At 36.9% G+C, this 27,750-nt stretch overlaps 2 protein-coding genes across 4 annotated transcripts in view; one reads left to right on the top strand and one right to left on the bottom strand.

The window, feature by feature from the left end:
• Positions 1–17,834, top strand: part of EED (embryonic ectoderm development) — a 31,513-nt gene extending 13,679 nt beyond the window's left edge. The window contains exons 7-13 of one of the 2 annotated variants that reach the window (XM_084895221.1): positions 927–1,018; positions 3,924–4,057; positions 6,673–6,778; positions 7,909–7,983; positions 15,547–15,705; positions 16,438–16,511; positions 17,497–17,834. In XM_084895221.1, coding sequence (XP_084751347.1) covers positions 927–1,018; positions 3,924–4,057; positions 6,673–6,778; positions 7,909–7,983; positions 15,547–15,705; positions 16,438–16,511; positions 17,497–17,623 — 767 coding nt within the window. In that variant the 3' untranslated portion in view covers positions 17,624–17,834. The remainder of the gene's footprint in view (positions 1–926; positions 1,019–3,923; positions 4,058–6,672; positions 6,779–7,908; positions 7,984–15,546; positions 15,706–16,437; positions 16,512–17,496) is intronic. The other variant, XM_084895222.1, reaches the window with a different exon arrangement.
• A 7,237-nt stretch (positions 17,835–25,071) lies between these two features.
• Positions 25,072–27,700, bottom strand: LOC311628218 (large ribosomal subunit protein eL39). 2 transcript variants are annotated; one of them, XM_084895237.1, is made up of 2 exons: positions 27,606–27,700; positions 25,072–25,478 (listed from the first exon to the last, which is right to left on the bottom strand). In XM_084895237.1, the coding sequence occupies exon 2, from the start codon at positions 25,451–25,453 to the stop codon at positions 25,298–25,300; it is 156 nt and encodes a 51-aa protein (XP_084751363.1). In that variant the 5' UTR covers positions 25,454–25,478; positions 27,606–27,700; the 3' UTR covers positions 25,072–25,297. The 2 variants fall into 2 exon arrangements, with proteins under 2 accessions (XP_084751363.1, XP_084751362.1); XM_084895236.1 differs by having other exon boundaries at positions 27,504–27,638.
• Between the last annotated feature and the right edge of the window lie 50 nt (positions 27,701–27,750).

Here is a 27,750-nt window from a genome sequence, read left to right as displayed (position 1 = left end):
AGGAAAAGAGAGAGTGAAACATCAATGTGAGAGAGAAACAGGTCTGTTTGCTTCCTGAACTCTCCCTGAACCCACATACTCAGAAATCTGGATATGTGCCCTGACTGGAAATTGAACCTTAGATCCTTCAGTGCAATGCTCCAACCAATTTCTGGTCAGAGTATATGCCCAGGTTTCAGGTTCAGTTCCCCAGTTGGGTGAATGCAAGAGGCAACTGATCAAAGTTTTTCTCTCTCCCTTTTCCTCTCTCTTTAAAATCAATAAAAACATTCCAAAAATAATTCTACTCAGTCATTTTTTCCTATTCTTTTTGCATTATATATACATATACAGTTTTTTTTTAATCTTCACCTGAGGATATTTTTTTCCATTGATTTCTAGAAAGAATGCAATGAAGGGAGAAGGGTGGGGAGAGATTGGGGGGGGGGGGCAGGCATTGGCATGAGAGAGACATATGATTGCCTGCCTCCCACAATGGCCCCTACCAGGTCTGGGGAATCTACAACCAAGGTACGTGCCTTGACCCTTCAGTCTGAGGGCCTGCGCTCTAATCACTGAACAAACCAGCTACTCATTCCTCTTATAAATGGATATGGTGGAGGGCAGAGCTAATATTTTGTTCTATGGCATAATGTAAAACTCTTGTCAAATTTGGTAAATAAGTTAAAAACTACAAATATTTATTTTTAAAACTACAAATATTTATTTTCTTGAAAGTTGGTGCTTATACATACCTAAATCTATATGTGATGTAAGTATTTTAAGTGATAAGGGTTTCATTATTAGTATTTACTATTCATTATTAAATTATTTACTATGAATAATTTAAGTCTAGCTTCTGTAAGTTTTACTTTAAAAGAGATTTTGAACATTCACAGTAAATGAGTGATAAAAATTCATCTTAATTTTTTTTATTTCTATACTAGATCATGCTTTACGATTATGGAATATCCAAACTGACACTCTGGTGGCAATATTTGGAGGTGTCGAAGGGCACAGGGATGAAGTTCTAAGTGCTGTAAGTTTAAAGCTGCAGGGCAGTGACTTTCAGATGCACATGGTTGTGAACAATCCCCATCAAATTCTTTCCTTTCATGAAATCATATATTGTTTTTTTTGTTTTTTTCATGTAGCCTGGCAGGCAATCATTTCATTTACTTGTGATATGCACGGTTTTTATCTTATAAATGAAGGAATAAAGCAAGAAAGGCTCCTTGTATTTAATCTGTTCTCATGCACATGAAAGAATACTATGAACTTGTTTTTTTCCTATATTGATCAAAAACATCACTAAGTTGTTTTGCTTTGCTGTTTCTCAGTTATTAAAGGAAAAGATTAAACTATTTAGCAGTTGCTGGACACGGAGCTACATGCTTGTAGTACCAGCTGAGGAAGGAGGATTGCTTGAGCCAGGAGTTCTGGGCTGTAGTGCACTATGCCAATCAGCTGACAACAGTAAGTTCGGCATCAGTATAGTGACCTCCTGGGAGCTGGGGACCCCAGGTTGTCTAAGGAGGGATGAGGGATAAATGGTCCCAGGTTGGAAATGGAGCAGATCAAAGCTCCCATGCTGATCAGTAGTGGGGTCGCACCTGTGAATAGTCACTACACTCCAGCCTGGGCAGCATAGTGAGACTACATCTCTTAAAAAAACAACAACACACAAAAATGATTAGTTAGGAAATTAAGAAACTATGTTTTATTTGCAGTTGAAATATTAAGTTATTCATTTTTAGGAGTGTTTTGTTGCACTGACTGAATTTTGGATAACTTTCTCTCTGATGGCACAGTGTTAACTTTATATTATAACTAGATGCTCAGTGCCTGGATTCATGCACCAGTGGGGTCCCTCGGCCTGGCCTGTGGTTTCTGCTCCTCTGTTGAGTATCTGTTTTCTGATGGTCAGTGCATGTCATAGCTGCTGGCCAGCTGGCCGGTTGCTTAGGCTTTTATATAGAGAGATTTATTGATCTTTTATAATGTAAGTATTTTAGGTTTCATATTTTTACATTAATTTAGCTTTACTTATGTTTCATTCATAGCTTACTTACTTTTACAGCTATTTAGTTCTTATTCGTTAAACTATGTAAAGGGACACCATGTTGTGTTTTTTTGTTTTTTGTTTTGTTTTTTTCAAATATATTTGTATTGATTTCAGAAAGGAAGGGAAAGGGAGAGAGATTGAAACATCAGTGATGAGCGAGAATCATTGATTGCTGCCTCCTGCACACCACTGGGGATTGAGCCCACAATCCAGGCATATGCCCTTGACTGGACTCAAACCTGGGACCCTTCAGTCCTCAGGCTGACGCTCTGTCCACTGAGCCAAACTACCTAGGGCAGCCAATTTTGAATCGTGTAGCATTTTAATTGGAGGTATTAAGCATTCCCATGGTTGACGTTTGTATGCTTTTGTGAGAATCATGCCCTGCCAACTTGGATTTTCTAGTAGTTGCAGTACCAGTCTCCATTTGGCTTTATGTGTGAAAGATCCAAGATTACCATTCTTTATTAAGAATTCTAAATGAGAGCTACTGGCATGAACAGTGAGTGCCTTGCTGCTGTTCACCAGACTGGTGAATTCAATAAGCAACAAACCTAAAGTTCCTAAGCTCTTGTGAAACAGTATTCAAAATTAATTCAGAGGTTGGATTAACATGTACTATCTAAGTGAGTAAGGAAAATATTTTCCTTAAATAGAACTCTCTATTGTTATTTCTTTTTTTTTTAATGGGAGTATTTATTTTTAAAATAGAATTTATTGGGGTGACATTGGTTAATAAAATTTTATAGGTTTTAGTTGTACAATTCTATAATACATCATCTGTATATTGTATTGTGTGTCCATCACCATCTACTGTTATTTCTTAAAATGAGAATAGGTGACAGTCTATATTTCTTCTCTATAATACAGGAGTTCACTGTTAAAAGAATTAATATGTGACATTATCATTAACGCATGTGCTAAATTAAGTAGCATTCATGTGCCACAGTGTCTTATCCATGAAATAAGGTAGTTACAATTGGTATCTGTTAAATGCCTATTAATATATAGAAATTATATTTCCCAGTTTACAAAAAACAATATTAGCAAACGGCAAATGATAAACTTACATTATTTCCCTTTTTTAGACAGTTTTAAAGATTCATTTAAAAAGAACTTAAGACCAATGTAATTGAAGATTTTGACTTACAATACAGATAAAATTTTAGTTGTTTAGTAGCTGCACATACAGGTGTCAGTTTCATTGCTTGATTAGGGTTGAGCAAAGAAATGTAATATAACTATTCAGGTTTTATGTTATACCTCAGTATTCAAATTCATTTTTAATCCTCACTGTAGGATATTTTTCCCAGTGATTCCCCCCCCCCCCCCCCCTTAGAGTGGAAAGAAGGGAGGAAGGGAGTGGGGTGGGGAGAGAGAAACATCAATGTAAGAAAGAGACATTGACTGGTTGCCTACAACACCCACTCAAACTGAGTGGCGGGGGATCGAGCCTGCAACTGTTCTTTTAAGAACTTTATGCCCTTGTCCAAGAATAGAGCCCAAGCCCTTAGGTCTGAGGGCTGTACTCTAACCATTGAGCAAACTGGCCAGGGCTTGTCAAGTTTATCTTCAAAATCAAGCAAAGAAAATACCTTAAAGTTCATTGAAAGATAAAATGAAATTTAAACACTATTTTTGGCCTTAGCTTTTATGCTACTATGGTGGTGACAACTTAAAACTAAATTTTGAGAGCAATAAAAACTTTTATTTCCTACATACACAAAATCCAAAAAACTTTTATTTCCTACGTACACAAAACCCAATATGTTAGTGTTATGGTTTGAAAGTTTTCACAATACTGTACATAGGTGAAAATTGAATAGTATAGTTTGGAATAATTAAATATTTAACTTAAGCTCTTTTGTTTTACATACAGGATTATGATCTTTTGGGTGAAAAAATAATGTCCTGTGGTATGGATCACTCTCTTAAACTCTGGAGGATTAATTCAAAGAGAATGATTAATGCAATTAAGGACTCTTATGATTATAACCCAAATAAAACTAACAGGTAACATTTGTGGCATTTAAAACAAGTATCTCATGTTGTGAAACAGATGGGTCTTTCTTTTTCCAAAATTGTTATATTATTATAAGTCCTCACTAGGTTTAGAAGGCCCTCTTTTAAGAACTTTATGTATCATAAAATTCATAAATTTTTAATGGAAGCCATTATTTTTAATCTAATATATTTATGTTTCATTTTTTAAAATTGCCTTTAAATTGTGTTTTCTCTAACTTAGTAGCAATTTTACTTAGTTTTGTTCAATGTAAATTTTAATTTAGAATAGTAAATTTTGTTTTTAAAATGGGGTTCTTAGCTTTATTTAATTCATGTTAATATAATGCTTCCATTTAATTGCTACTCATTTCATTAAGAGGAGAAATTTCAAAAGTGGGAGCCTTGCTGGGACTAAGAGGTGGGAACTTTGCAATATACTTCATATATTTTTTAAATGCCTTGATTCAGTAACTGTCTTTTCAGAATCTTATTTAGGCTATTATTATTATTAACACTTTCACCATATTAACTTTATTTGCACTTTTTGTTTTAAGTAAAGAGCTAGAATTTTCTGATTATCGAGCCAGACTATTAAATTTGTAGCCATCAGTAGATATTTCAATGCACTTATATTCATCAAACCTCAGTGGCCTCTAGTGATTAGTACAGCTTTCAGATTTCTACTTTAAAATACCAAAAGCATATAAAATCCTAAATTTATGTTTTAAGGAGCTCTGGAATACATAAAAATTATATTTCCCAGTTATGCTGGTCTTCTACTTGAAAGGTTTAACAATCCTATATAATAAAGATGGAATATGCTAATTGACCCTCACACTGTCACAAAGATGGTGGCACCTAAGCCAATAAGGAGGGAATATGCTAATTGACTACCACGCCCTCAAAGACTGGTGCCCAGGACTGGCCTGAGGCACAGGTAACCAGGGCCTGCTGAGGATTGTGCTGCAGTGGCAGCAGCAGAGGTGTGACGGAGCGTTGCCTTCCCCTGATCGCCCAGTCGCCCCCCGTCCCTGAGGGCTCCTGGATTGTGAGAGAGGGGGCAGGCCAGGCGGAGGGACCCCCCCCTCCAGTGCATGAATTTTCATGCATTGGGCCTCTAGTAGATTATAATATGTATTTGATTTAAAAGCAAATAATAGCTGACCCATGTGGCTCAGTGGTTTAGCATTAATCAGGAGGTAATGGGTTCAATTCCTGGTCAGGGCATATACCCAGGTTGCAGGCTCAATCCCCAGTATGGGACTTGCAGAAGGCACAGGATGACACCCATCCAATTGAGCCACACCAGCCAGGGCTAATAAAAGATCCAGAATTTGTATTGGAAGGAATGTTAGAAATGATTCAGCCCAGCATCCTTGTGGGAAAAGTAAAGAGAGGATTTGTGACTTGCCCAAGACATAACTAATTCATGGCATATCAAACTTCTACAGTTATTTCAGTACAGAAAGTGAATCACTCACTAAATTAGAAATGTTAGGTTTACTTTTAATTAACTGTAGGATTGGTAACAACTTTTAGCTTATGGTCTTTACACAAACATTTTTAAGGGGGATAGGGGGAAATGCAACCATGTTTTACTTTCTTCAATATAAGAAAAGTCCTAATTAATATATGTCAAATTCCTGTCAGGCATCATTTTCAAAATTGTTGCTCAAGGCAGTACTCTCATGTAATTTTAACTTTAGCAGCCTTTGGAATGATGTATCGTTGTTCCTAGAAAAATAACCATCTTTTCAAAATTTATTTTTATTGATTTCGGAGAGGAAGGGAGAGAAAGATAGAAACATCAGTGATGAGAGGGAATCATTGATTGGCTGCCTTCTGCACACACCCCCGCTGGGGATCAAGCCCACAACCCGGGCATGCAACCTTAACTGTAATCAAACCTGGGACCCTTCAGTCTGCATGCCAATGCTCTATCCACTGAGCCAAATCAGCTCCAATAAAATGACCATCTATTAAAATAACCCAGATGTGTTGATTTTCATAGTCTTAATTTAATTTAATTTATTTTTGTTGTTAATCCTCATCCAAGGATATTTTTCCATTGAGTGGGAGAGAGAGGGAAAGACAGAGAGAAACACATTGATTGGTTGCCTCCTAAACAAGCCCTGACTAGGGCCAGGGCCCAAGGAGCCTGTAACCAAGGTACGTGCCCTTGACAGGAATCCAACCCGGGACCCTTTGATCTACATGCTGACGCTTTATCCACCAAGTCAAACCAGCTAGGACTCATAGTCTAATTTTAAAGGATTGAGTATGTATTTTCTCTAAAAATTCCTTTAGGTCTATAAATCAAGATATCTTTGCTTATCACTGGTTAGGATAGCCAGAATTGATTAAATTTGGCCTATATATACATAGTATACAATTTTTATAAATGAAATTTCATAGGATAAAAACAAAATTGAATGGAGCTGATAATGAAGAAAATATAGAAACAAAACTGGAGTGGATGGTAGCTCTCAATAAAAAGATAAGTTTTCTAGGATCAAAGAAAAATCATCATGCATTTTATTTTTCAAAGTTTATAAATCCAAAAATAAAAATTAGTGTGATTCTACTATACTTTTTTTCTCTTAACTTTTACATTTCCATTCCAGGCCATTTATTTCTCAGAAAATTCACTTTCCTGACTTTTCTACCAGAGACATACATAGGAATTATGTTGATTGTGTGCGATGGTTAGGTGATTTGATACTTTCCAAGGTATGGTAACTGCTGTTAAGCTGTACTTCCATTGTTTATGTGAGTTGGATTATATTTTTAGGGAGCACGGTTTTTTATGCAGTTTGGTAAATTGGATGGCAGATTGGGAAATGGCTTTTTTTTTTTTTTTTTCTTTTTTTTCTTTTTTCTTTTTCTTTTTTAGTTTCATGGTATTTTGATAGGTTTGGAAACTTGTTTTAGACATAAGACATTCCAATGAATTATTATAATTTGTGCTTCAATAAAATGAAAAATTTTCATTTGTAAGATGATATTGTTGTGATAATCAGTGTGATTGTAAAGTAACCAATATCTAAAGCTAGTAGTAGGTTTTTTTATGTTTTGTGTCCATTTCAATACACTTTTACATTTAACAAAAACAGGCAGCTGGAGTTGGCTCATGGACTGTAGTTTGCCAACCCCTTCTCTAGCAAGTTGATGTATATATATAGCAAGTTGATGCTAATAATTGTTGGTGAAGTCATCTGAACATTTGGGATTAAGTTTCTTGTGTGGATTTCAGGGCATTTCACAGTTTCTTGGCAGAGCCTAATCTATTTTTTTCTTGATTTACAGCTAGTTTTATCTTTTTTTTTTTTCTTTTCTTTTTTTCCCCCCCCCTTATTTAAACTTTTGATCTTGAAGTTAGATTCACAGGAAGTTTCAAAGATAGTATAGAGAGGCCCCTTCACCCAATTTCCCCCAATAGTTACATAACTATAATACAATATAAAGTCTTGATATTGTACAATGTGTGTGTGTCATTTTATCACATGTGATTTTGTCATTGTAAGAATGTTACAATATGGGGCCTTTAAAGATTTTTTTTTTTCATTCATTATAATGCCATCCAAGTTGTTGTGTGTCAGTACTTCTCCCTTTTTATTGCTGAGTAGTATTCTATGGTATGGGATGTACCAGTTTATCTAGCCATTCATCTATTGTAGGACATTTTGGTCCTTTCCAGATTGGGGCTAGTACACATAAAGCTGCTAATGAACAATTGTGTATAGGTTTTGTGTGGACTTACTTAAGTTTTCATTTCTCTGGGATAAATGCCTAGAAGGGCAATTGCTGGGTCATGGTTAAGTTTGTTTAGTTTTTTAAGAAACTGCCAAACTATTTTCCAGAGTGGCCGTGCCATTTCTCATTCCCACCAGAAATGTATGAAAGATCGAGTGTCTCGGAAGCGTCGCCAGGATTTGGTATTGTCACTATTTTTTATTTTAGCTGTTCTGATAGGAGTGTAGTGATATCTCATCGTGGTCTTAATTTGCATTTCCCTGATGGCTAGTGATGTTGAACATCTTTCATGTGCTTATTTATCATCTAATATATCCTTTTTGATGATGTCTCTTCATATCTTTGCTCATTTCCTAATTGGATTGGATTTTGTTTTTATTTTTACTGTTGAGTTTTGAGAATTCTTAAATATATTCTAAATATGAATCCTTGTGTCAGATGTGTAGTTTGCAAATATTTTCTTCCAGGTTGTGGCTTGTCTTTTCATCCTCTTAACAAGGTCTTTTGCAGAACAAATGTCTCTAATTTTGATGAAATTCAATTTGTTGATTTTTTTAAAAATTACTTTATGGATCATGCTTTTGATGTGTTTAAAGTGCTCTTTACCAAGCTATATATCCTAAAGATTTTCTCCCGTGTTTTCTTCAAAAAGCTTTATATTAAATATATGATCCTTTAAAGTTAATTTTTGTATAAGGTTTAGGTAGAAGTTTATTTTTTGCCTATAAGTTTCCAATTGTTTTAGTACCACTTATTGAAAGACTATTCTTTCTCCTTTTAATTGCTTCTGTACCTTTGTCACATTGTTTGAACATACTTGTGTGAGGCTGTTTCTGGTTTTTCTTTTTTGTTCCAGTACTCTACCAGTACTACATATAGTTTTGATTACTCTAGCTCTATAATAAGTCTTGGAATGGGTAGAGTGATTTCTTCCATATTATTCATTTCAAAATTATTTTAGTTATTCTGTTGCTTTGCCTTTCCTATACATTTTAGATTCTTGTCTACACCTATAAAAAATCTTGCAGAGGTTATTTGCAGGGGCTGGGGGGATTTTGCTCAGAATTGTGTTAAACCTGTCTGCTGTCAATTTGGTAGGGAATTAATACCTTAATTATCTTTTGTTCTATACCACTTTGTTAGATATAGACCTATGTATTTATCTTTTTTTTTGAGTGATAGTAAATGGTATTTCTGATTTCTATATGTTCATTGTTAGTATGTAGAAATACAGTTGATCTTTGCATATTAATTTTGAATTCTGTACCTATTAGACTTTATTAGCTCTAGGGGTGTTTTTGTTAGTATCTTGGGATTTTCTGCATAGACCATCTTGTCATTTGCAAATAGGGAGTTTTATATCTTCTTTTCTGATCTGGATGCTTTTTATTTCTTTTTCTTGCAGTATTGCACTAGTAGACTTCCATTACTATGTAGATTAACAGTATTAAGAGCAGATATCTTGACTTATTTCTGATAGAAAGGAGAAAAAATTTGCCGAAACCGGTTTGGCTCAGTGGTAGAGCGTCGGTCTGCGGACTGAAAGGTCCCAGGTTCGATTCCAGTTGAGGGCATGTACATTGGTTGCTGGCACATCCCCGGTAGGGGGTGTGCAAGAGGTAGCTGGTTGATGTTTCTCTCTCATCGACGTTTCTAGCTCTCTATCTCTCTCCCTTCGTCCCTATAAAAAATCAATAAAATATATTTTTTTTTAAAAAGGAGAAAAAATTTAATCTTTTACAATTATGTGTATTAGCTGTATATATTGTAGATATTCTCAATACACATATTTACAATTATGTGTATTAGCTGTATATATTGTAGATATTCTCAATCAAGTTGAGAACTGTCCCCTTTTCCTGATTTTTTTAGTTTTATCATGAATGGGTGATGACTTTTGTTAAATGCTTTTTCTGCATCCATTGATATGATCATGTGGTTTCTTTAGTCTGTTAATGCAATACATTGCATTGATTGGTCATTGACTTAATATAGCCTTGTATTCCTGGAATAAGCTTATTTGGTCATGCTTATTATAAATTGTTGAATTCTCTTTGCTAATATTTTGTTAAACATTTTTGTGCCTATATTCATGAGGTATGATGCTGATCTGAAGTTTTCTTTTTTATACTGTTTTTGTCAGGTTTTGGTATCGAGAATACTGGCTTCATAAAATTAATTGCAAGTCTAGCCTACTGTTTTCTTGAAGAGATTATATGGAATTGGTGTTAATTCTTTGAATGATTGATAGAATTTTCCACTTAAATCATCTGGGTCTAGAAAATTTTGATGGGGAATTTTTAAAATACAGATTTAATTTCCTTAATAGTTAAAGGGCTATTCAAATTAGCTATTTCATAATAGTTAAATTTTAGTGGTAATTTTTGCCGTTTGAGGAATTGGTCCATCTCATTTAATGTAAAATTTATGTGTATGGAGTTGTTTGAAGTAGTCCTTGATTATCCTTTTGGTATCTTTAAGGTCTCTAGTGATAGCCTGTTTCATTCCTGAAATTGGTAATTTTTCTTTTTGTCAGTCCTGCTAGGGGTTTATCATTAAAAACAAAAACAAAACAAAACAAAAAAACCACAAAACTTTTATTTGCTGTGGGTATATTTTGCACTTTTATTAGTTTCGTAAGGTGAGAGATTAGATTATTGACTTAAGACTTTTTTAATTAAGCATTTGGTGCAATGAATTTGCACCAGCACCGCTTTAGCTGCATTTCACAAATTCTGTTTATTGTGTTGTTTAGTTACCAGGTATTGGGAGACATTTTGTTACCTTTCTGTTCTTCATTTCCAGTTTGATTTCACTGTCAGAACACATTCTTTTTTTGATTCTTTTACATTTTTTTCAGATATTTTTCATGACCCTATTTTTGGTATGTCCTAAGGGAGCTTGAAAAGAATATATATTCTGCTATTGGATGAAGTGTTCTGTAAATATCGTTTAGATCCTATTGTTTGATGATGTGGTTGAATTTATATCTTTGTTGATTTTTCTACTCATGTTATTATTGAGAGATGAGTGTTGTTATTGTGGCTTTTTCCTTTTTAGCTATATATCTTGCAGCTCTGTTGGTTGGTGCTTAAGACACTTTGCTATGTGTCTTATAAAAGGCTTGACCTTTTATCATTATGTAATGTCCTTTTCTAGTGATTTTCTTTGCTTTGAATTTTTCTTCATTTGGGAGTAATTTAGTCAATTTTTCTTTTTCTTTCTTTTTTTTTTAATCAGTGCTTGCATGGAATATCCTTTTCCAACTTTCTTCTTTTAATATACATATATCATTATGTCTGAAGTGAGTTTTTTGCAGGCAGCATATACTTGCGTCATGTTTTTTAAATCCACGCTGTCAAACTTTTAGTTGGTATATTCAGACCATTTATATTTGAGCCTTAATATATCAATTATTACATTAAGTCTGCCTTTTTAATTTATCTTGGTTTTTCCCCTCCTAATTCCTGTAGGTTGTGTGATCATGTTTTAGACTTTATTTGTCTGTAGTGTTTTTTTAAATTTCTTTATTGACTAAGGTATCACATATTTGTCTTCATCCCCCCATCCCCATCCCACCTCATGCCCCCACCCCCCTGTTGTCCTTGACCACTGGTTAGGCTCATATGTATGCACACAAGTCCTTTGGTTGATCTCTCCCTTTTATCCCCACCATCCCTTGAGGTCCAACAGTCTGATCCATGCCTCCTTGTCTCTGGGTCTGTTCTTGTTTATCAGTCTATGTTGTTCATCATTTCCCCTAGATGAGTGAGATCATGTCCTACTGGAAATACACTTAGAAGTACCGAAAATCAGACAAGCAATAATGGTTATGCTGAAAGGCAAATGAATCAGTCTGTAGTGAGTTTCTTTCTGGGCCAACAATTCTTTTGAGACCCAATTTCAATGTCAAATAGTTCCTTATGTGTACAAGTCAGCAATGATATTTCAGTTCTAGATGGTGGACAAATGGTGGTAATGTAGGTCCCACCCTTTCTGGTTTGGTCCTGGGCAACCTGCAGTGATGCACAGTTGCTGACTGCTATTATGGCAAGGCGGCATCAGCGTCTTCCATTTCTGGACGGCTTCTCTTCTGTGTTCATGGCTGGAGTAGTCCTGTCAAATTCTCTCTGTTGTCAGAATCCACATGGTCTCGGAGTGTAGTATTTTTTTAGTATATTTCTTTGTTTAACTTTTTTGAGATATATATATATATATATATATAATACACACACACGACATATAGATATAGATATATATGTGTGTGTGACATATAGATATTTAAGTAATATATAGATATATCTGTGATACATACATTTGATCCTAGGACAGCATGGTGATTTAGAAGATGCTGACCTCTGTGAAGTCAGGAATCTGTGTGTAACTGTAGTTGATCTTCTGCATATGTAGTCTCACCTGCAGATCGAAAAGATTAACTTTTTTTCAATAGACCTGCACAGTTCAAACCTCTGTTGTTCAAGGGTCACCTGTATATCAGTCTACTTAACTATAAATCAACATTTTACCCTTCAAGTTAGGTTTAGAAACCTTTCCTTTACTTCACTTTTTCCTCCACTTGTGTCTTAAATATTCTCTTTATAATGAAGAACTACATCAAATAATATTACAGATTTTGCTTCAACCATTAAATATAATTTAAAAACTCAATAGGGAATGGTGAATATTGTATTTATACTCATTTTGCATTTTCTTTTGTTCTTAATGTTTGATGCTCAAAAACCCTTCTTAATATCATTTTCTTTCAGTTCATAAAACTTCCTGTAGCTATTCTTTTAGGGTAGGTCTTCTGGTGACAAATTATCTTCATTTTTCATAGTCTGAGAATGTCCTTATTTCCTCTTCATTCCTTAAATGTATAGTCACTGTATATAGGATTTTGTATTACAGTTCTTTAATTAAATATTTGAAAAAGTTGTGGGGCTCCTCTTTCTGGTTTCCATGATTTCTGATGAGAAATCTACCATCATTGGAATTGTTCTTTCTGTTTTAAATGCAGTCAGGATTTTTTTCTTTGTGTTGAATTTCCATAAGTTTGACAATGATGTATCTTAACACAAATTTCTTTTGAGTTTATCTTTTTGGGGTTCATTCAACTTCTTGAATTGAAGCATTTTTATGATGGCTACTTTAAAATGCTTGTCAGATAGTTCTAACACAATGTCGTCTCTGGGTTGGCATCTGTTTTCTCATTAAAGTTGAGACTTTTATGTTTCATTTATTTATTTGTAGAATACACTTATTAAAGCTGGGGACAGTGGATAAAAAGGAAGGATTTAGAGTAGAATCAGCAACAGCAGAGTGTAGGTGGGGCTGCTATTGGTTCACTGAAGTTAGAAAAGGGGCCTTGGTGACAAGACAGGTTCAGTGGTTTTGCTGCCCACTGTTGCTCTGATTCCAAGTCCCATGGGGACCTCAGGAGCTTAAAAAAGTAGGTGTCTGACAGAGGTCATGGGCATGCTCCAAGGTCATGGGCATGCTCCAAGGAGAGCGCTGAGATTGAGATCTGGATATTTTGGGTATTATGTTACAACCTGCGGATCTTTTTTTAGATCTTCTTTATCGGGCTTCCTCTGATAATTTTTCAACTGGGGAAGGTGAGCACTGCTTCATGATTGGCAGGTAGCAAGGGAAGTTTATGTTCTCTACTTTATTGATTTGGTGATGGTGTTTCATTATTGCTGGGATGGGAGTTCAGACTTTCCACTGTAGCTCAGGTGACACTACCCTAGGGGAAGGGGCTAATGGGACTCATTACTGCTCCTCAGGTGGTCTCCAATGACATTGCAGATGGTGTCCTCTGATACCCCAGGCAGAGAGAAGGAAGAGTTACCTCATTATCATGAAGGACAGAGCTAGTTAGGATTATTATGTGCTGAGATGCTTAGTTATCACCTGGGAAAGGTTTCCCACTGGAATTTTGCTGGACCATACAGGGGCAGGTCCACGATTTGAGTTTTTTGTTTTTTGTGGGGTAATTTTTGTATTTGGCTGTAGTTAGATAATTTGTTTGAAAATTTTCTCTCTTTCTAGGTTGCCATTTCCTGGTCTTGTGTAGAGAGCAGGCTTTGGGGGCTGAGAGATTGTTTTTTTGTTTTGTTTGTTTGTTTGTCTACACCCCTTAAAATTATTGATTTGCTGACTTTTCCAGCATCTTGCCTGAGATACATAAATGAGAGGGGGGGGGGGGCGCAGAGATTAGGGAGCTAAATTTCCTGCATGTCCCAGGATATCTAATCATTCTGCCTCCTCTCTACTTTTCAGACTTTTTTAAGTTGTATGTAGTGGGGCAAATAAGGGAAAGTATATTTAGTCTGTCATTTTGGAAGTAAAAAGGCTGTCAAATTTCTGCTCTTAGAATTTAATCAGATGGTGGGAAAAGATTTCTGCATTTTAAATGGGAAGCTGAACTGAATGAACTATATTAGTGGTCTCAAATCTAGCTCTGCATCAGAATCATTGGGAGAAAATAGATTCCTAGACCTTACCCCACAGATTGTAAATCTGGTGCAAAGACCTAGGAAAGTAATTTTAAAAAGCTCTTTAGCCATCCATTAACATGGATAGATTCTTTTTACCTCCCTATGCTTTAGTTCTCCATGAGGGTACTGCACTAGGATCTTTTATCAATGTAGGCAGTAAGAAGCCCTTGAACAGCTATTTTACACTTCTGTTTCAGCCTCCTATCCCAGAGATTCTGATTCAGTAGGCCTGGGCCAGGATGATTGAGAAAACTGCAGGCTATCAACTCAAATTGTGCACTTAGGGAAGAGTCGTTCAGAGTAGGTGATATCCTAGGTACTTTACAGTAAAGAACTTGTAAATAAATAAATAAAGAACTTGTAAAAAAATATATAGGATTTTATATAATATGAAAAAGGCAAAGAAGGAAAAAAGAATGTTGTCCCCACCCTAATCTTCCTGTGGCCCTGCCATTCAAGTGTTTCAATGCTGGTCACACCCACAGGGTTGCCACATGGGATTATGTAGGCTGTGTCCTGTGAAACTTCATCTACACCATTAATTTTCAGTCCTGACACCTGTTGAAATACAATGTATGGTGTTTAGTACCTGTATTAAAGAGAGGCCAGAGAGATTGACAGATGTCCCTTAATGGCAAACCAGAGACCTACACAGTAATCTGAGTAGTGCCCACTGATAAGCAGATATTTTTCCATTGTATTGTTTACACTTGCTGCTTAAGTAGAATGTGTGTAAAGATTTGAAGTTAGACAATAGGAAAGGTATAACTTAGCCTATTTCAATCCTATCCTCATATCAATGTCTTAAAAGTAAACCACTGCTTTTATGCCTTCTATATATACTGGTAATCTGGTCTCTAAATCCCTTTTTGTGAATTCATTAGCTTTCCTATGACATCTGTTGAGCACTTACCATGTAGCACAAACACTGGGAATGAGGATTAATAGTTAACAGATAAAGGGAACCAGTTGGATAGGGAAAGATGAAACTAGTGAAGTAAAAAGCAGGAGTCATATTGAAGAGCTATGTATTCTACTAAATGTAATTTTTACCTTTGCTATAAAATACTTCAAGTCTCTGGATTCTAATGTATCAAGAGCTGAATTTGTGTATCACTTACTTAGTAGATGGATAACCAGGTTCTATGAGCTGTCAGTTCTAAAATGATAATAGAGATAAGTTTTGTTTCAGTATTTATAATTCATTTCTACAAGTAAATTTTTTTCCCCTCATCTCTTTTAAAGTCTTGTGAAAACGCCATTGTGTGCTGGAAACCTGGCAAAATGGAAGATGATATAGACAAAATTAAGCCCAGTGAGTCTAATGTGACTATTCTTGGGCGATTTGATTACAGCATGTGTGACATTTGGTACATGAGATTTTCTATGGATTTCTGGCAAAAGGTAGCAAAATTTTTACATTTTGAAATTATTTTACTTATAGCCGTGGTAATTTTAGTTTTCTCTGTTATGCATCTGTAGTTTTCTTTGAGGCTCTATCTTGATGTTCTGTATTAATTGTTTTGGCCTTTGATATTACTTATTCTATCCTTGTGGCTCTGAACACCATCTGTAATACTTATAAATGAAATTGACAGGTGCCAGTAGTGGTATTTAGGTGTTTATTTTCTACAACATCTGTTACTAAAATTTAATGTTTTGGTGATTAAACTTAGTGTTTTTATGTGTCTTTACCTCAGGAAAACTTAACAAACAAACATGAAAGTTAGAGACAAAATACTATTTTCCTAAATTTTTAAAGAAATTTGGTATTAGGATTTTGTTGATAATGAGTTACCTGAATATTTATATGAAAGTTTTTGGAAGGTCTTTCTATAGCTTTTGCTAGTTCTTTTAAGACAGATAGAATAAAGAGTACATGTATTATAGTGTAAATTATAAAGCTCATAATAAATCTGCAACATGCCTTCTTATTAAGATACCTCTGTAAAGTATTAGTTGCCCCACTTACAAATCAGAAATATAAGATGCAAGAAAGTAATCAAGAGCATAGTCAGAGGCTGGAGCTGAGTTTTTTTTCCAAAATAAGAAAGATGTCTTAGGATTGCTTGAAATCTTTAAAGCTTATTTTAATAATTTGATGGTGGTGTTTTTGTTTTTAATATATTTATATAGATGCTTGCATTGGGCAATCAGGTTGGCAAACTTTATGTCTGGGATTTAGAAGTAGAAGATCCTCATAAAGCCAAGTAAGTATTTAGAAATTCCTATTTATAATTTCTGCCTTCATATTTTTTTTTTTCTTGTTTCCAAATACTATATAATTTTAAAGAAGAGATCAGTGCACAAATAAAAGTACCGTCAGGCAGATCTTAGGCAAGCTGTAATAAAAATAAAAACCAAGAACTCAAGAGATTAACTGTAGCTATTAGAGAAAGTATACTATCATGCCCTCGCTCTTTTTACCTTCCATATCTTGTCTTTTGCTACACCAAATACAGAGGAAGTAACTTACACTTACAATGCCATCTTTAAATCATTTATAACATTTGCATATCTTAGACTACTTTAAAATATTTATTTTTTATCCTAATGATTGTTTTTCATAAGTACTTTGATAAAAAAAAAAAAAAAGTTATGCGGTGCCTCTTGAATTTAAAATATACCCAATTATTTTAAAATTTGAGACTGAGCTCTTAACCTGTTAACGGGGAATTCCCTTTTTAATTATGCAACGTACAACGGGCGAATACTCTTTCACTAGGACGTGTCAGTACGTCACGCCCAGTGGACGTAATTTTATATTATTTTTTTTATTTATACTTAATTAAAATAAATGAAATATATATTTTTTCATTTATTTATAAATAAAGCACAAAGGAAAATACAAAATTACAAACAAATAGAAAAGAATACCAACAAAAAAATGGAAACATCGAATTAAAAAATTATAAATTTTACAAATAATTATAAAGATTACAAAAAATATATACCGTCCCTCTCAGGGCGCAACATATATTTCAAGGACGTATTCATATGTCCTACCCGTTCCTGATAGTGTTTATGTTTGACGTATTTATAGGTCCCGCTCGGTTAACAGGTTAATAAAGTATGTTCTGTTTTCAAATGCCTTCTATATGAGTTGAGGCAGCTATAATTTTCTAGTTTAAAAGTTAGATATTGACAACATTATGTATGTATAGTATTTAACCTGCTGTCATGTTTTCTCCCTAGATGTACAACACTGACTCATCAAAAATGTGTTACTGCTATTCGACAAACCAGTTTTAGCAGGGATAGCAGCATTCTCATAGCTGTTTGTGATGACTCAACTATTTGGCGATGGGACCGACTTCGATGAAATACTTTTCCTAACCAAATTAAAGTGTGTTTTTTGTGTATAGTAGAATTAATGTATCTTGCTAGTAAGGGCACATAGAGCATTTAGAGTTGTCTTTCAGCATTCAATCAGGCTGAGCTGAATGTAGTGATGTTTACATTGTTTACACTCTTTGTACTGTCTCCTGCTCAGACTCTACTGCTTTTAATAAAAATTTATTTTTATAAAGCCACGTATTACTTTAGTTTATTTTCATTGTGATGAAAAGAAATGTTGAAAGTAATAAAATTATGCCTTATCTTTTTGTAGTGATCAATTTCTTTACGCCTAACGAGAAGGGTATATAATTTAAAGTAAGTAATTATGTTTAAAATTTTAGAGTTGTAACAGTACTGTTTTAATAAACTATCCTTACAGTTAAAAAATATTGCCATTCAATTTACAACTTGGTCATTAGTTACAGTGGAAATATCATTAGCGCAAGTGGAAGGGCAGGGCAAAGAAGCTTAGGCGAAGTGAGTGGAAAAATGGGGAGTATGTTTGTATGGTAAGATTCTATCCCCCTTTCTGGAAGGGTATTGGTTAAAAGAAATAAATAGACTGTCTTCTCTTAATAAACTTTGGTTCCACTTTAAAGAGAGAAATAGCTGAAACTGGTTTGGCTCAGTGGATAGTGTCGGCCTGCGGACTGAAAGGTCCCGGGTTTGATTCCGGTCAAGGGCATGTACATTGGTTGCGGGCACATCCCCAGTCGGGGGTGGGCAAGAGGCAGCTGGTTGATGTTTCTCTCTCATCGACGTTTCTAACTCTCAATTCCTCTCTGTGTAAAAATCAATAAAATATATTAAAAAAAAAAGAGAGAAATAGATTAAAGAGTTCATAGGTTGAGAATAGTTGGTTGTTTTGTCCCAAACATAGTGTTTTGCTCATGTTTATGGGCAAGAAACAGCAAGAGTGAAATCCTATTTAATAAAGAGGTAATATGCAAATTGACCGTCACACCCTTGCACAAGATGGCTGGCAGGGGCGGGCAGTTGGGGGCAACCAGGCCGGCAGTGCAGTGGTTAGGGGGTGATCAGGCTGGCAGACAGAAGCAGGGACAGGCAGGGGAGTGGATGGGAACCAGCAGTCTGAATTGTGAGAGGGATATCCAACTGCCAGTTTAGGCCTCATCACACAAGTATAGGGCCTAAATCGGCTGAGGGTCACCCCCCCCCCCCCCCCCGCTAGTGCACATATTTTGTGCACCAGGCCTCTAGTTGAGATATAAAAGTCCAGAAAAATCCCCAGTTAACACCAAGATGACAGGTTTAACCAGCAGCAAATGAAGAAAGCCTGGGTGATTATGAAATAAGGTAGGAGGTAAAATGAGAGGAGCCAAGGTAAAATACAAAAGACTGAATTTTGTCAAGGTTTTAGATTCATGAGTATATTTCAATAAACCTGTACCATTCCATGAACATAACATTATTTAATATCTTTTGGGGTATGTTAATTGCTTCTAACTTTTTAAAATATATTTTTATTGATTTCAGAGAAGAAGGGAAAGGAGAAGAGAAAGATGGAAACATCAATGATGAGAGGGAATCGATTGGCTGCCTCCTGCACAAATCCCACTGGGTATGGAGCCCACAACCCAGGCATGTGTCCTGACCAGGAATTGAACTGTGACCTACTGGTTCATAAATTGACACTCAACCTCTGAGCCTCAGGCATTTCTAACTTTTTGCTATTATAAATAATGTTTTTATTAGCCTACCACACAAATTTTTTTGTACTTCTCTGGTTATTAGGCTCATTTCTCAGATTTTGTTACTGAATGAAAGTGTATTTTTATTAAGGACGTACCAGTTACTCTAATAGTATATGTTAGTGCCCATTTCAGTTTGTTTTATTTAATTTCTGTGTTTATCTCTGTAGATCAGAAGCCTACAATTTTTTTTCTGTAAGTAGCCAGATAGTAAATATTTTAGGTTTTGTGAGCTATACAGTTTCTGTCACATCAACTCAACTCTGCTATATATGTATAATGTGAAAGGCACAATATGTAAAGCAAGCATGTCAGACTCGCGGCCCACAGGCTACATGCCTCATTTTTTTGGCCCGTGTTGGCCTTTGAGTTTGACATGCTTGATGTAAAGGAATGGGCCTGGCTGTATTCCAGTAAAACTAATTATAAAAATAAGGACACTAGCCATTAAAACAACCTGAAGGAGAACCTAAGGTTGCTGAAATTTTAGGTCAACCAAATAGCTCACAATTAATGATCACCAGGTAGACAATGAAATAAGCTGCTATGACAGTTGAAGCAATACACAATATACAGGGACAACCAAAGACCAGATTTTGTATTTATCAGAAATAAGACTCATTTAAAAATGTGTACTCTGCTTATTCCTTGCTTATTCTCCATTTCAACTGTCACCTAATTTACTGTACTAGATGCCTGGTGCATGAATTCATGCACCAGTTGTATCCTTTGGCCTGGCTTGGAGGTTTAGGCCGAAACCAGCTCTCTGACATCCCCCAAGGGATCCCAGATTGCAAGAGGGTGCAGGCCAGGCCAAGGGACCCCACTGGTGCACAATTGAGGCCAGAGAGAGAGAGACGGGAGGTTGGCTATCTGGGGAGGGACCATGAGAAGGCTCCAGGGCATGTCGGGCCCATAGCTCAGTCCTAATCAGCCTGACCCCAGCAGCAAGCTCACCTACCGGTCAGTGCCTTCCACCTAGTGGTCAGTGCATGTACGGGGTTGCAGGCATGTACCCAGTAGGAGGTGTGCAGGAGGCAGCTCGTCGATGTTTCTCTCTCATTGATGTTTCTCTCTCATTGATGTTTCTAGCTCTCTTGCCGAAACCGGTTTGGCTCAGTGGTAGAGCATTGGTCTGCGGACTGGGGGGTCCCGGGTTCGATTCCGGTCAAGGGCATGTACCTTGGTTGCGGGCACATCCCCGGTGGGGGGTGTGCAGGAGGCAGCTGGTCGATGTTTCTCTCTCATCGACGTTTCTAGCTCTCTATCTCTCTCCCTTCCTCTGTAAAAAAATCAATAAAATATATATAAAAAAATAAAAGCCATGTAATATATATATATATATATATAAACTTAAAAGTTCAAAGATAAAATTAAGAATGTCAAATTGGGAACAGCAAAGCGTTAAGCCACCCATGAAATCTTGGAGTCCAGTGCCCTGTACTATGCCATGAGCCCATGATGCTGGTCCCGTGCCTGCCTTTCCCCAGCAGCTCTCATCTGGCACTGACATCTGTTGATGGGTTCTCATTTCTTTCCTAAACTATAATATTTAGTCGTAGCAGTCTCTTTCTGGCTCTATCTTGGTTTCTTTGGTCCATTTAAGTAAAATGGATAGAACAATTCTGCCCCACATTTTTTTCCCCCCCAGAGGAAATATAACTCAGTATTTGTTTCAATAGTAGGAAATAGGGGAGAAGCTGGGAGCCACATTGGCCCTGTGGGCAGGGGACCCGAATCTAAAGAAACCTCTGAGGCAGAGAATGTAGATGGCTGCTGTTGCAGAGATGGGCTCAGAAAGGACTGGGATGGGACTTCGTAGTTTTGCACTTTGGAAAAGGACTGGATAGAAATTAGATGCTTTTAAAGTTGCTTAAAAGCTAATGCTGAGAAGGGTAGAGGTCTAAAGATTTAATGGTCACTTTGTCTGGAAATGCTTAAAGAAGTAAAATGTTCATTGAGGTAAAGGAGAGAGTCATTTGGCTTAACTGCATCTTCAAGCTTGGATGAGGTATCATCGAAGACAGTACTTTTAAAATATATATATTTTTATTGATTTCAGAGAGGAAGGGAGAGGGATAGAGACATAGAAACATCAATGAGAGAGAATCATTGATTGGCTGCCTCCTGCATACCCCCTACTAGGGCAGGAATCAAGCCCGCAACCCAGGCATGTGTCCTTGGCCGGAATCAAACCTGGGACCCTTCAGTCCACAGGCCAATGCTCTATCCACTGAACTGAACCAGCTAAGGCTAGGACAGTAATTTAAAAAAGAAAACTTTATTGTTGCAAGTACATATGTCCCCTTTTTTCTCCCATTGACTTCTTATACCCTATCCCATAACCTGTGTCCATAGGTTATGCATATATGCATAAAGTTTTTTTGGTTGATCTCTTCCCACGCACCCACCCTAGGACAGTAATTTTTAAACTTAAAAAATGCAACCCACTAGAATTGGAGAACATCATGCTGAGTGAAATAAGCCAGTCAATGAACGAGAAACACCACAATGACCTCATTCATTTATGGATAATAAAGAACATTATAAACTGATGAACCAAAAGATAGATATAGAGACAGTAAAGTAAAAAGCAGACTGTCAAATTACAGTGGGGCGGGTAGGGAGATCGAGGGGAGAAAAGAGATCAACTGAAGGACTTGTAAACATGCATATAAGTACAACCAATGGACACAAAACTCTGGGGAGGGTGGGTATGTATGTGGGGGGCGGCAATGGTAAAATATGTACACAGATAATAATGTAATAAAAAAATAAAATTAAAAAGAAAAATGCAATCCACAGTAAGAAACAGACTACATATATTATATTCCAATCTCACACATATACATAAATAAAATGTCCCATGAAACAATACACTTGTTTGATGTAATGTGAAATTTCCTATTCTTCTTGTAATGCAGTATGACTCACTAAATTGACTTCACAACCCAATGAATAATGGATCGCAACCAGCAGTCTGAAACACTCAGATCTAAGGGAAAAGAGGAAATGAGTCTCGATGGCTTTTACCAAGGACCCACACTGTCAGAAATACAAGCAAACATAGAAAATGCTACACGGTGTCTTTAACCACAGGTCTTGTTCTAACATTATAAAGTTTGTAACTTTGCCTACTTTCACTTATCACCTCTGGGTTTCCCCTATTGTGATTTGCAGAAAATGACTATCATTCTGGAATGAACTAGTGGATTTCAAAAAGATTCTTGGTATTTTGTGGTCATTTTCTGATGCAGAGCAAGACTGAAAGCAAACTCATTTCGCCTGCTCTTTCTTCTTTTACCCTAGGATGATGTGAAGTGTAAAATGTTGGGTAATTTCTGTTACAATGTGTGTAATGAGTGTAAGAGTGTGTATTTGTGTTTAATGCTAAAACTAGTCAATTGTGAGTTGTCAGGAAAATCACTGGTTGTGAGAAATGTATAGTACTGCATTGACCATTATTTGTGTTTTGTGTTTTTTTTTTAACTTGATGCAAAATTGCTTTTTAAACTGCTAAATTTTGTATTAAAAAGGGTTTGGTTTCTCTTTCTGAAAGACTGGGAGTCAAAGCTTAATAATCCCAGTTCTGAGTAAGCATTCTGCATTGTTTCTCTCAAATCCCAGAATAAAACCAGCTGCAATAGTATTTGTCACTCTCAGAGGTCAAAACCTTTAGTGAAGGGTGCTCCAAAATAATAATTTTTCTGTGCCTTAAAATGTTATCTTCTAGTAGCCAAAAGAGAATCATTTATAATTTCATTGGCCAGGTGTGCAAAGCATTGCATTTCTTAGGTCCCTGTGTGAACCTGTGCCATGCAATGGTCCCAAAGGCTGGTCTGTGGAAAAAGGATCATTTGGGAGCATAAGACAGATCTCTGAGTCCCAACCTGATTCAGCAATCGAAACTCAGTTTTGTTTTTAAGCTTGCCCAGATGATCCCAGTAGACAGATTAAGTTTATCTTAGCCCAGCTCAGCACAGCTTTCCAGTCATTTGAAACTTTTTCACTGTGGTTAACTAGTACCTCTCAAACTCACGTTCAAGGGTACTGGTGGGAATAGTGGAAGATTGTTAATACCCTATTTCCCCGAAAATAAGACAGTGTCTTATATTAATTTTTTCTCCCAAAGTTGCGCTAGGTCTTATTTTCAGGGGATGTCTTATCTTTCCATGTGCTAGGTCTTATTTTCGGGGAAACACGGTAGTTCTACGGTTTGTCGGATCACCTCTGTGTCTGGGATTTAGCTTTGTTTCCCTCCCAGGTCCCATATCTGGGCCTGATTCAGCTTCCTGCCAGGGCTCCTTTCTATGGCTCTGCTCTCTGGTCTGCTAGGCCACAACCAAGACCAGGGTATACAAGAGAGAGAGCTGCAAACAGACTGTTCAAGGTCCCACACAGACTGAGGTCTCTCTTCCTGGCCAGGGCCCCTCACTGGCTGATGCCCATTCTCTTTCCTTCTGGTGGCCTTGGGACTAGCTCCTGCCAGGCTGCCTCTGGGGCCGAGGCTTCCAGGTAGTCAGGCTGCTCTCTGTAGGCACATCGTAGGGGCTCAGTTAAATGTGTGTCCTCTGGAAAGGGTTTCCACCTTGGTGAGTTACTGCCTTGCCTGTCTTCCACTTCCCATCAGAATATCTCTGGGATATTCTGGGTGAGCCTGCTCATTCCAGCACCTCACTGAGATGAATGCACTGTTGTGGTTTCCTAAGCCAGAAAATCAGTGCCAGACTCAGGGCTTTGGAAGCCTTTCCTTAGTTTTTGAATTTCACTGTTTAACACACTGGTTCATAGTAGGCATTCAGTGAAATATTGAAGGAGCAAAATGAGCAAAAAATCAGCCTAGGTGCCAGTCAGCAGATGATTGGATCAGAAAACTATGGTACATCTACACAATGGAATACTATGCTGCCATATAAAAGAAAGAATTCTTGCCATTTGCAGCAACCTGGATGGAATTGGAGAACATTATGCTAAGTGAAATAACCCAGTCAATGAAAGAAAAATACCACATGATCTCACTCATTTATGGATAATAAAGAACATTATAAACTGATGAACAAAAAGATACAGAGACAGTAAAGCATCAAACAGACTGTCAAATTATAGTGGGAAGGTTAGGGAGATGTGGGGAGATAAAAGATCAACTGAAAGACTTGTATGCATGCATATAAGCATAACCAATGGATGCAAAACTCGGGGGTGAGGGCATGTGTGGGGGTGGGAAGGGCAATGGTAAGATATGTACACATATAATACTTTAATAAAAAAATGAAAAAATATATTTTGAATGTCTAATGAATTTCAGGCAGTATAGGTTGTGCACATGTGTGCACAAATATGTGCACATGTGTGTTTATAGAGGTGAACACCCTTAGGCCTATTCCCTATGAAGAGCTGTCCGGGGAAAACAAAGGGAAGATTTGTACCTTATTGGCCTTGACAGTCTTAGTCCCTAGAACACACAGCCTAGCCTTTATATTTTCTTTAGCACTGTTTCCACATTTGAACATGCACTAGAATCACCAGGAGGGCTTGTTAAATCACACATTGCTCCGTTTCAGTAGGTTTGGGGTGGGGCCAGAGACTTTGCATTTTAACAAGATCATAGGTCCCTTGGTGCTATTGGCCCAGGGACCACACTTTGAGAACCACTGAATTTTCAATAGTAATAACTATACTTAAGTACTGTTTTACTCCCTACCATGTACCAGTACTGTGCTAAGCTCCTTATATGTTACTTTATTTTTTAAAAGATCTCACACATTTATTACTGAACTATCCTATTGCAGGAGGGGGAAAAAACCAACGGAGTAAAATCACAAGTCCATTAATTCTCCAATTAAAATGCTCCAACTGTCCAGACAGTAGCATCTTTTCAATCATTTAACGGTGTAGGCAACCTGGATACAGCATAAATATGTGAGTCATCTCTCATGAGTGAGTTCTCATAGGCCCAGTTTGGTTCTTCTCCAATGTCTCCTCTTCGAGTTGTACCTGATTTTGTTACCAGTTTTCATCCGAATCCATTGGGGAATGGGCCGATTCTGCTTTTGTTTCTTGGCCAGGAACCTCTTGATCCTGAAAGTCTTGTGGGAAGACATGGTGAAGGAGAGGCGAAGCACGCACCTTGATGGCGGAGAAAGAGCTGTTATTTTATTTATTATCCAACAACCCCAGGAAGTACAAGTTATACCATTTTACAGATGAGGAATCTGAGGACTAAAGGTTTTTTGTTTGCTTTTGAGGACCAAAGTTTTAAAATAACTTGTCCTGTGTCGTAAGGGACAGGGTTGAGGTTTGAACTTGCTTTATCTCTGGAGTTTAGAAAACAGCTCACACATCATAGGGGTATAATAAATAAATAATTGTTGGAAAGTAATGCATTTTTAAAGTATCTAATTTAGGCAAAAAACTTTTTGTGAATGAAGTAGGAGCATGTTCACATATACCAACTGAGTGTTCAGATTCTTTATATATATATATTTTTTTAATAGAGAGGAGGGGAGAGGGATAGAAAGCTAGAAACATCTATGAGAAACTTCGACCAGCTGCCTCCTGCACACCCCCCACTGGAGATGCGCACACAACCAAGGTACATGCCCTCGAATGGAATCGAACCTGAGACCCTTTAGTCCATAGGCCGACGGTCTTTCCACTGAGCCAAACCAGTTAGGGCTGACAATCCTAACTTCTTAGAATTAAAATTCTTAGGCCTGATGTACTGAATCAGAGACTCAGGTGAGGACTACCCACCAGTGTTTTAACATGTGCTACAGGTGATTCTGAAGAACCTTAAAAGTTTGAAACCACTGCCTAAAGTAGGGCTTAGCCAGACCTGTCCAGCTGTTAATGAAGTTTTTGGAACATAGCCACACCCACTTCTTTACTTATTCTTTTATTTATGTACTCACTAAGTTTCCTGTCCTCTTGGAGCTTATATTTTCATTATGGGGTTTGTTAATCATATCTTCATCTGTAAGTAACAAATCCAGCTAAAACTGGCTTAACCAATAAAGGAATATATATTTTATCTTACATAACCATAAGTACAGAGGTAGAGTACGCTCCATGTCTGGTTGATGCCACAGTTCTTGGTGTTACAAGGGTATGACCGGACAGAGACCTCTTAGCCTAAAAACCCTAAACTAATTACTCTCTGATCTTTGCAGGAAACATTTGCTTGACCCTGACCTCAGGAGAACTTCCTCTGATAATCTAGTTGCAGTTTATTTTCTTTCCTTTTTTTTTTTTTTTTTTTTTTTTGTCCTATTAATTGCAGTTTCAACCTCTCCCAGAAACATAATCTTAAAAAAAAATCTTTATTGTACAAAGTGTTACATATGTCCCCTCTCTCCCCATAGTAACTTCTTCTAGCCCGCCCCCACTTCAGGCCTTCACCACCCTATTGTCTGTGTCCATGGGTTATGCATATATGCATACAGGTTCTTTGGTTGATCTCTTTTCACCTACCTACTCTCCCCTACTTTCCCTCTGAGATTTCTCAGTCTGTTCTATTCTTCTATTTGGGTAGAATGAATATTGATGGCAATTAGCACTTGATGCCAGTTGTTTGGGCTATTATTTTTTTAATTTCCTATGAACCTTTTCTGAAAATAGGTGTAGAAAAAAATACATTTTACTATAAAACTCCCATTAATTAAGCACTGCCAGCGTCTATTTTAAGCGTTTTGTGTATGTATTAATTTACTTAATCCTTACGGCAACCCCAGGAGAGATGCAATTATCCTATATAATAAAAGGCTAATATGCAAATTGTCCCCTCCACTACGAGTTTGTCTAGGGGGCGGCAGATTCCACCTGTGCATGAATCCATGCACCGGGTCTCCAGTTATTTTATAAATGGGAGACATTAAAGCCCAAATATAATTTCAGTTTTACAGCAAATAAGTGGGAGAGCTAGGTGAAGCTGGAAAGAACTACAAAAAAAGTTGTCAAAAAAAAAAAAAGTCAATAAGTACAAAATAGCTGGTTAAAAATTAGCACTGAGCTAAGTGTAGCACAAAGAACCCCTATTTGGTTCAGGACTTGGATTCAGACTCCAATACAGTACTTATTAGTGCTGTGTCAAGATTTGGGGCTGGTGACTCTGGGCAATGTCCTCGCTTACAAAGGGGAGATAATAATGCTTACCTCACCGGGTTTTTGTTAAGGATCTAGAAAAGGAATGACCGTAAAAGCGCACCGCGGGGAAACAGCTCTCGGCCTTGGATTCTCCCAAATTTGGATACGCACCGTCAATCCCAGCAGGTAAGAACTCCTAGTACTCTTCCCGGAAGCCCGCGCAGGGCCCTCTGGGACTTGTAGTCTCGCCCTGGCTCCGATCGCCTTTCTTTCTACTCATTGGGCCGGTTGGGTGTACGCCCCGGAAGTACTTGTC

The sequence above is a fragment of the Pipistrellus hanaki genome (genome assembly GCF_964339955.1).
Source record: "Pipistrellus hanaki genome assembly, chromosome: 9".
NCBI lineage: Eukaryota > Metazoa > Chordata > Mammalia > Chiroptera > Vespertilionidae > Pipistrellus > Pipistrellus hanaki.
The sequence above is the reverse complement of the archived record's forward strand: the minus strand, read 5'-3'. Positions and strand labels throughout refer to the sequence as shown.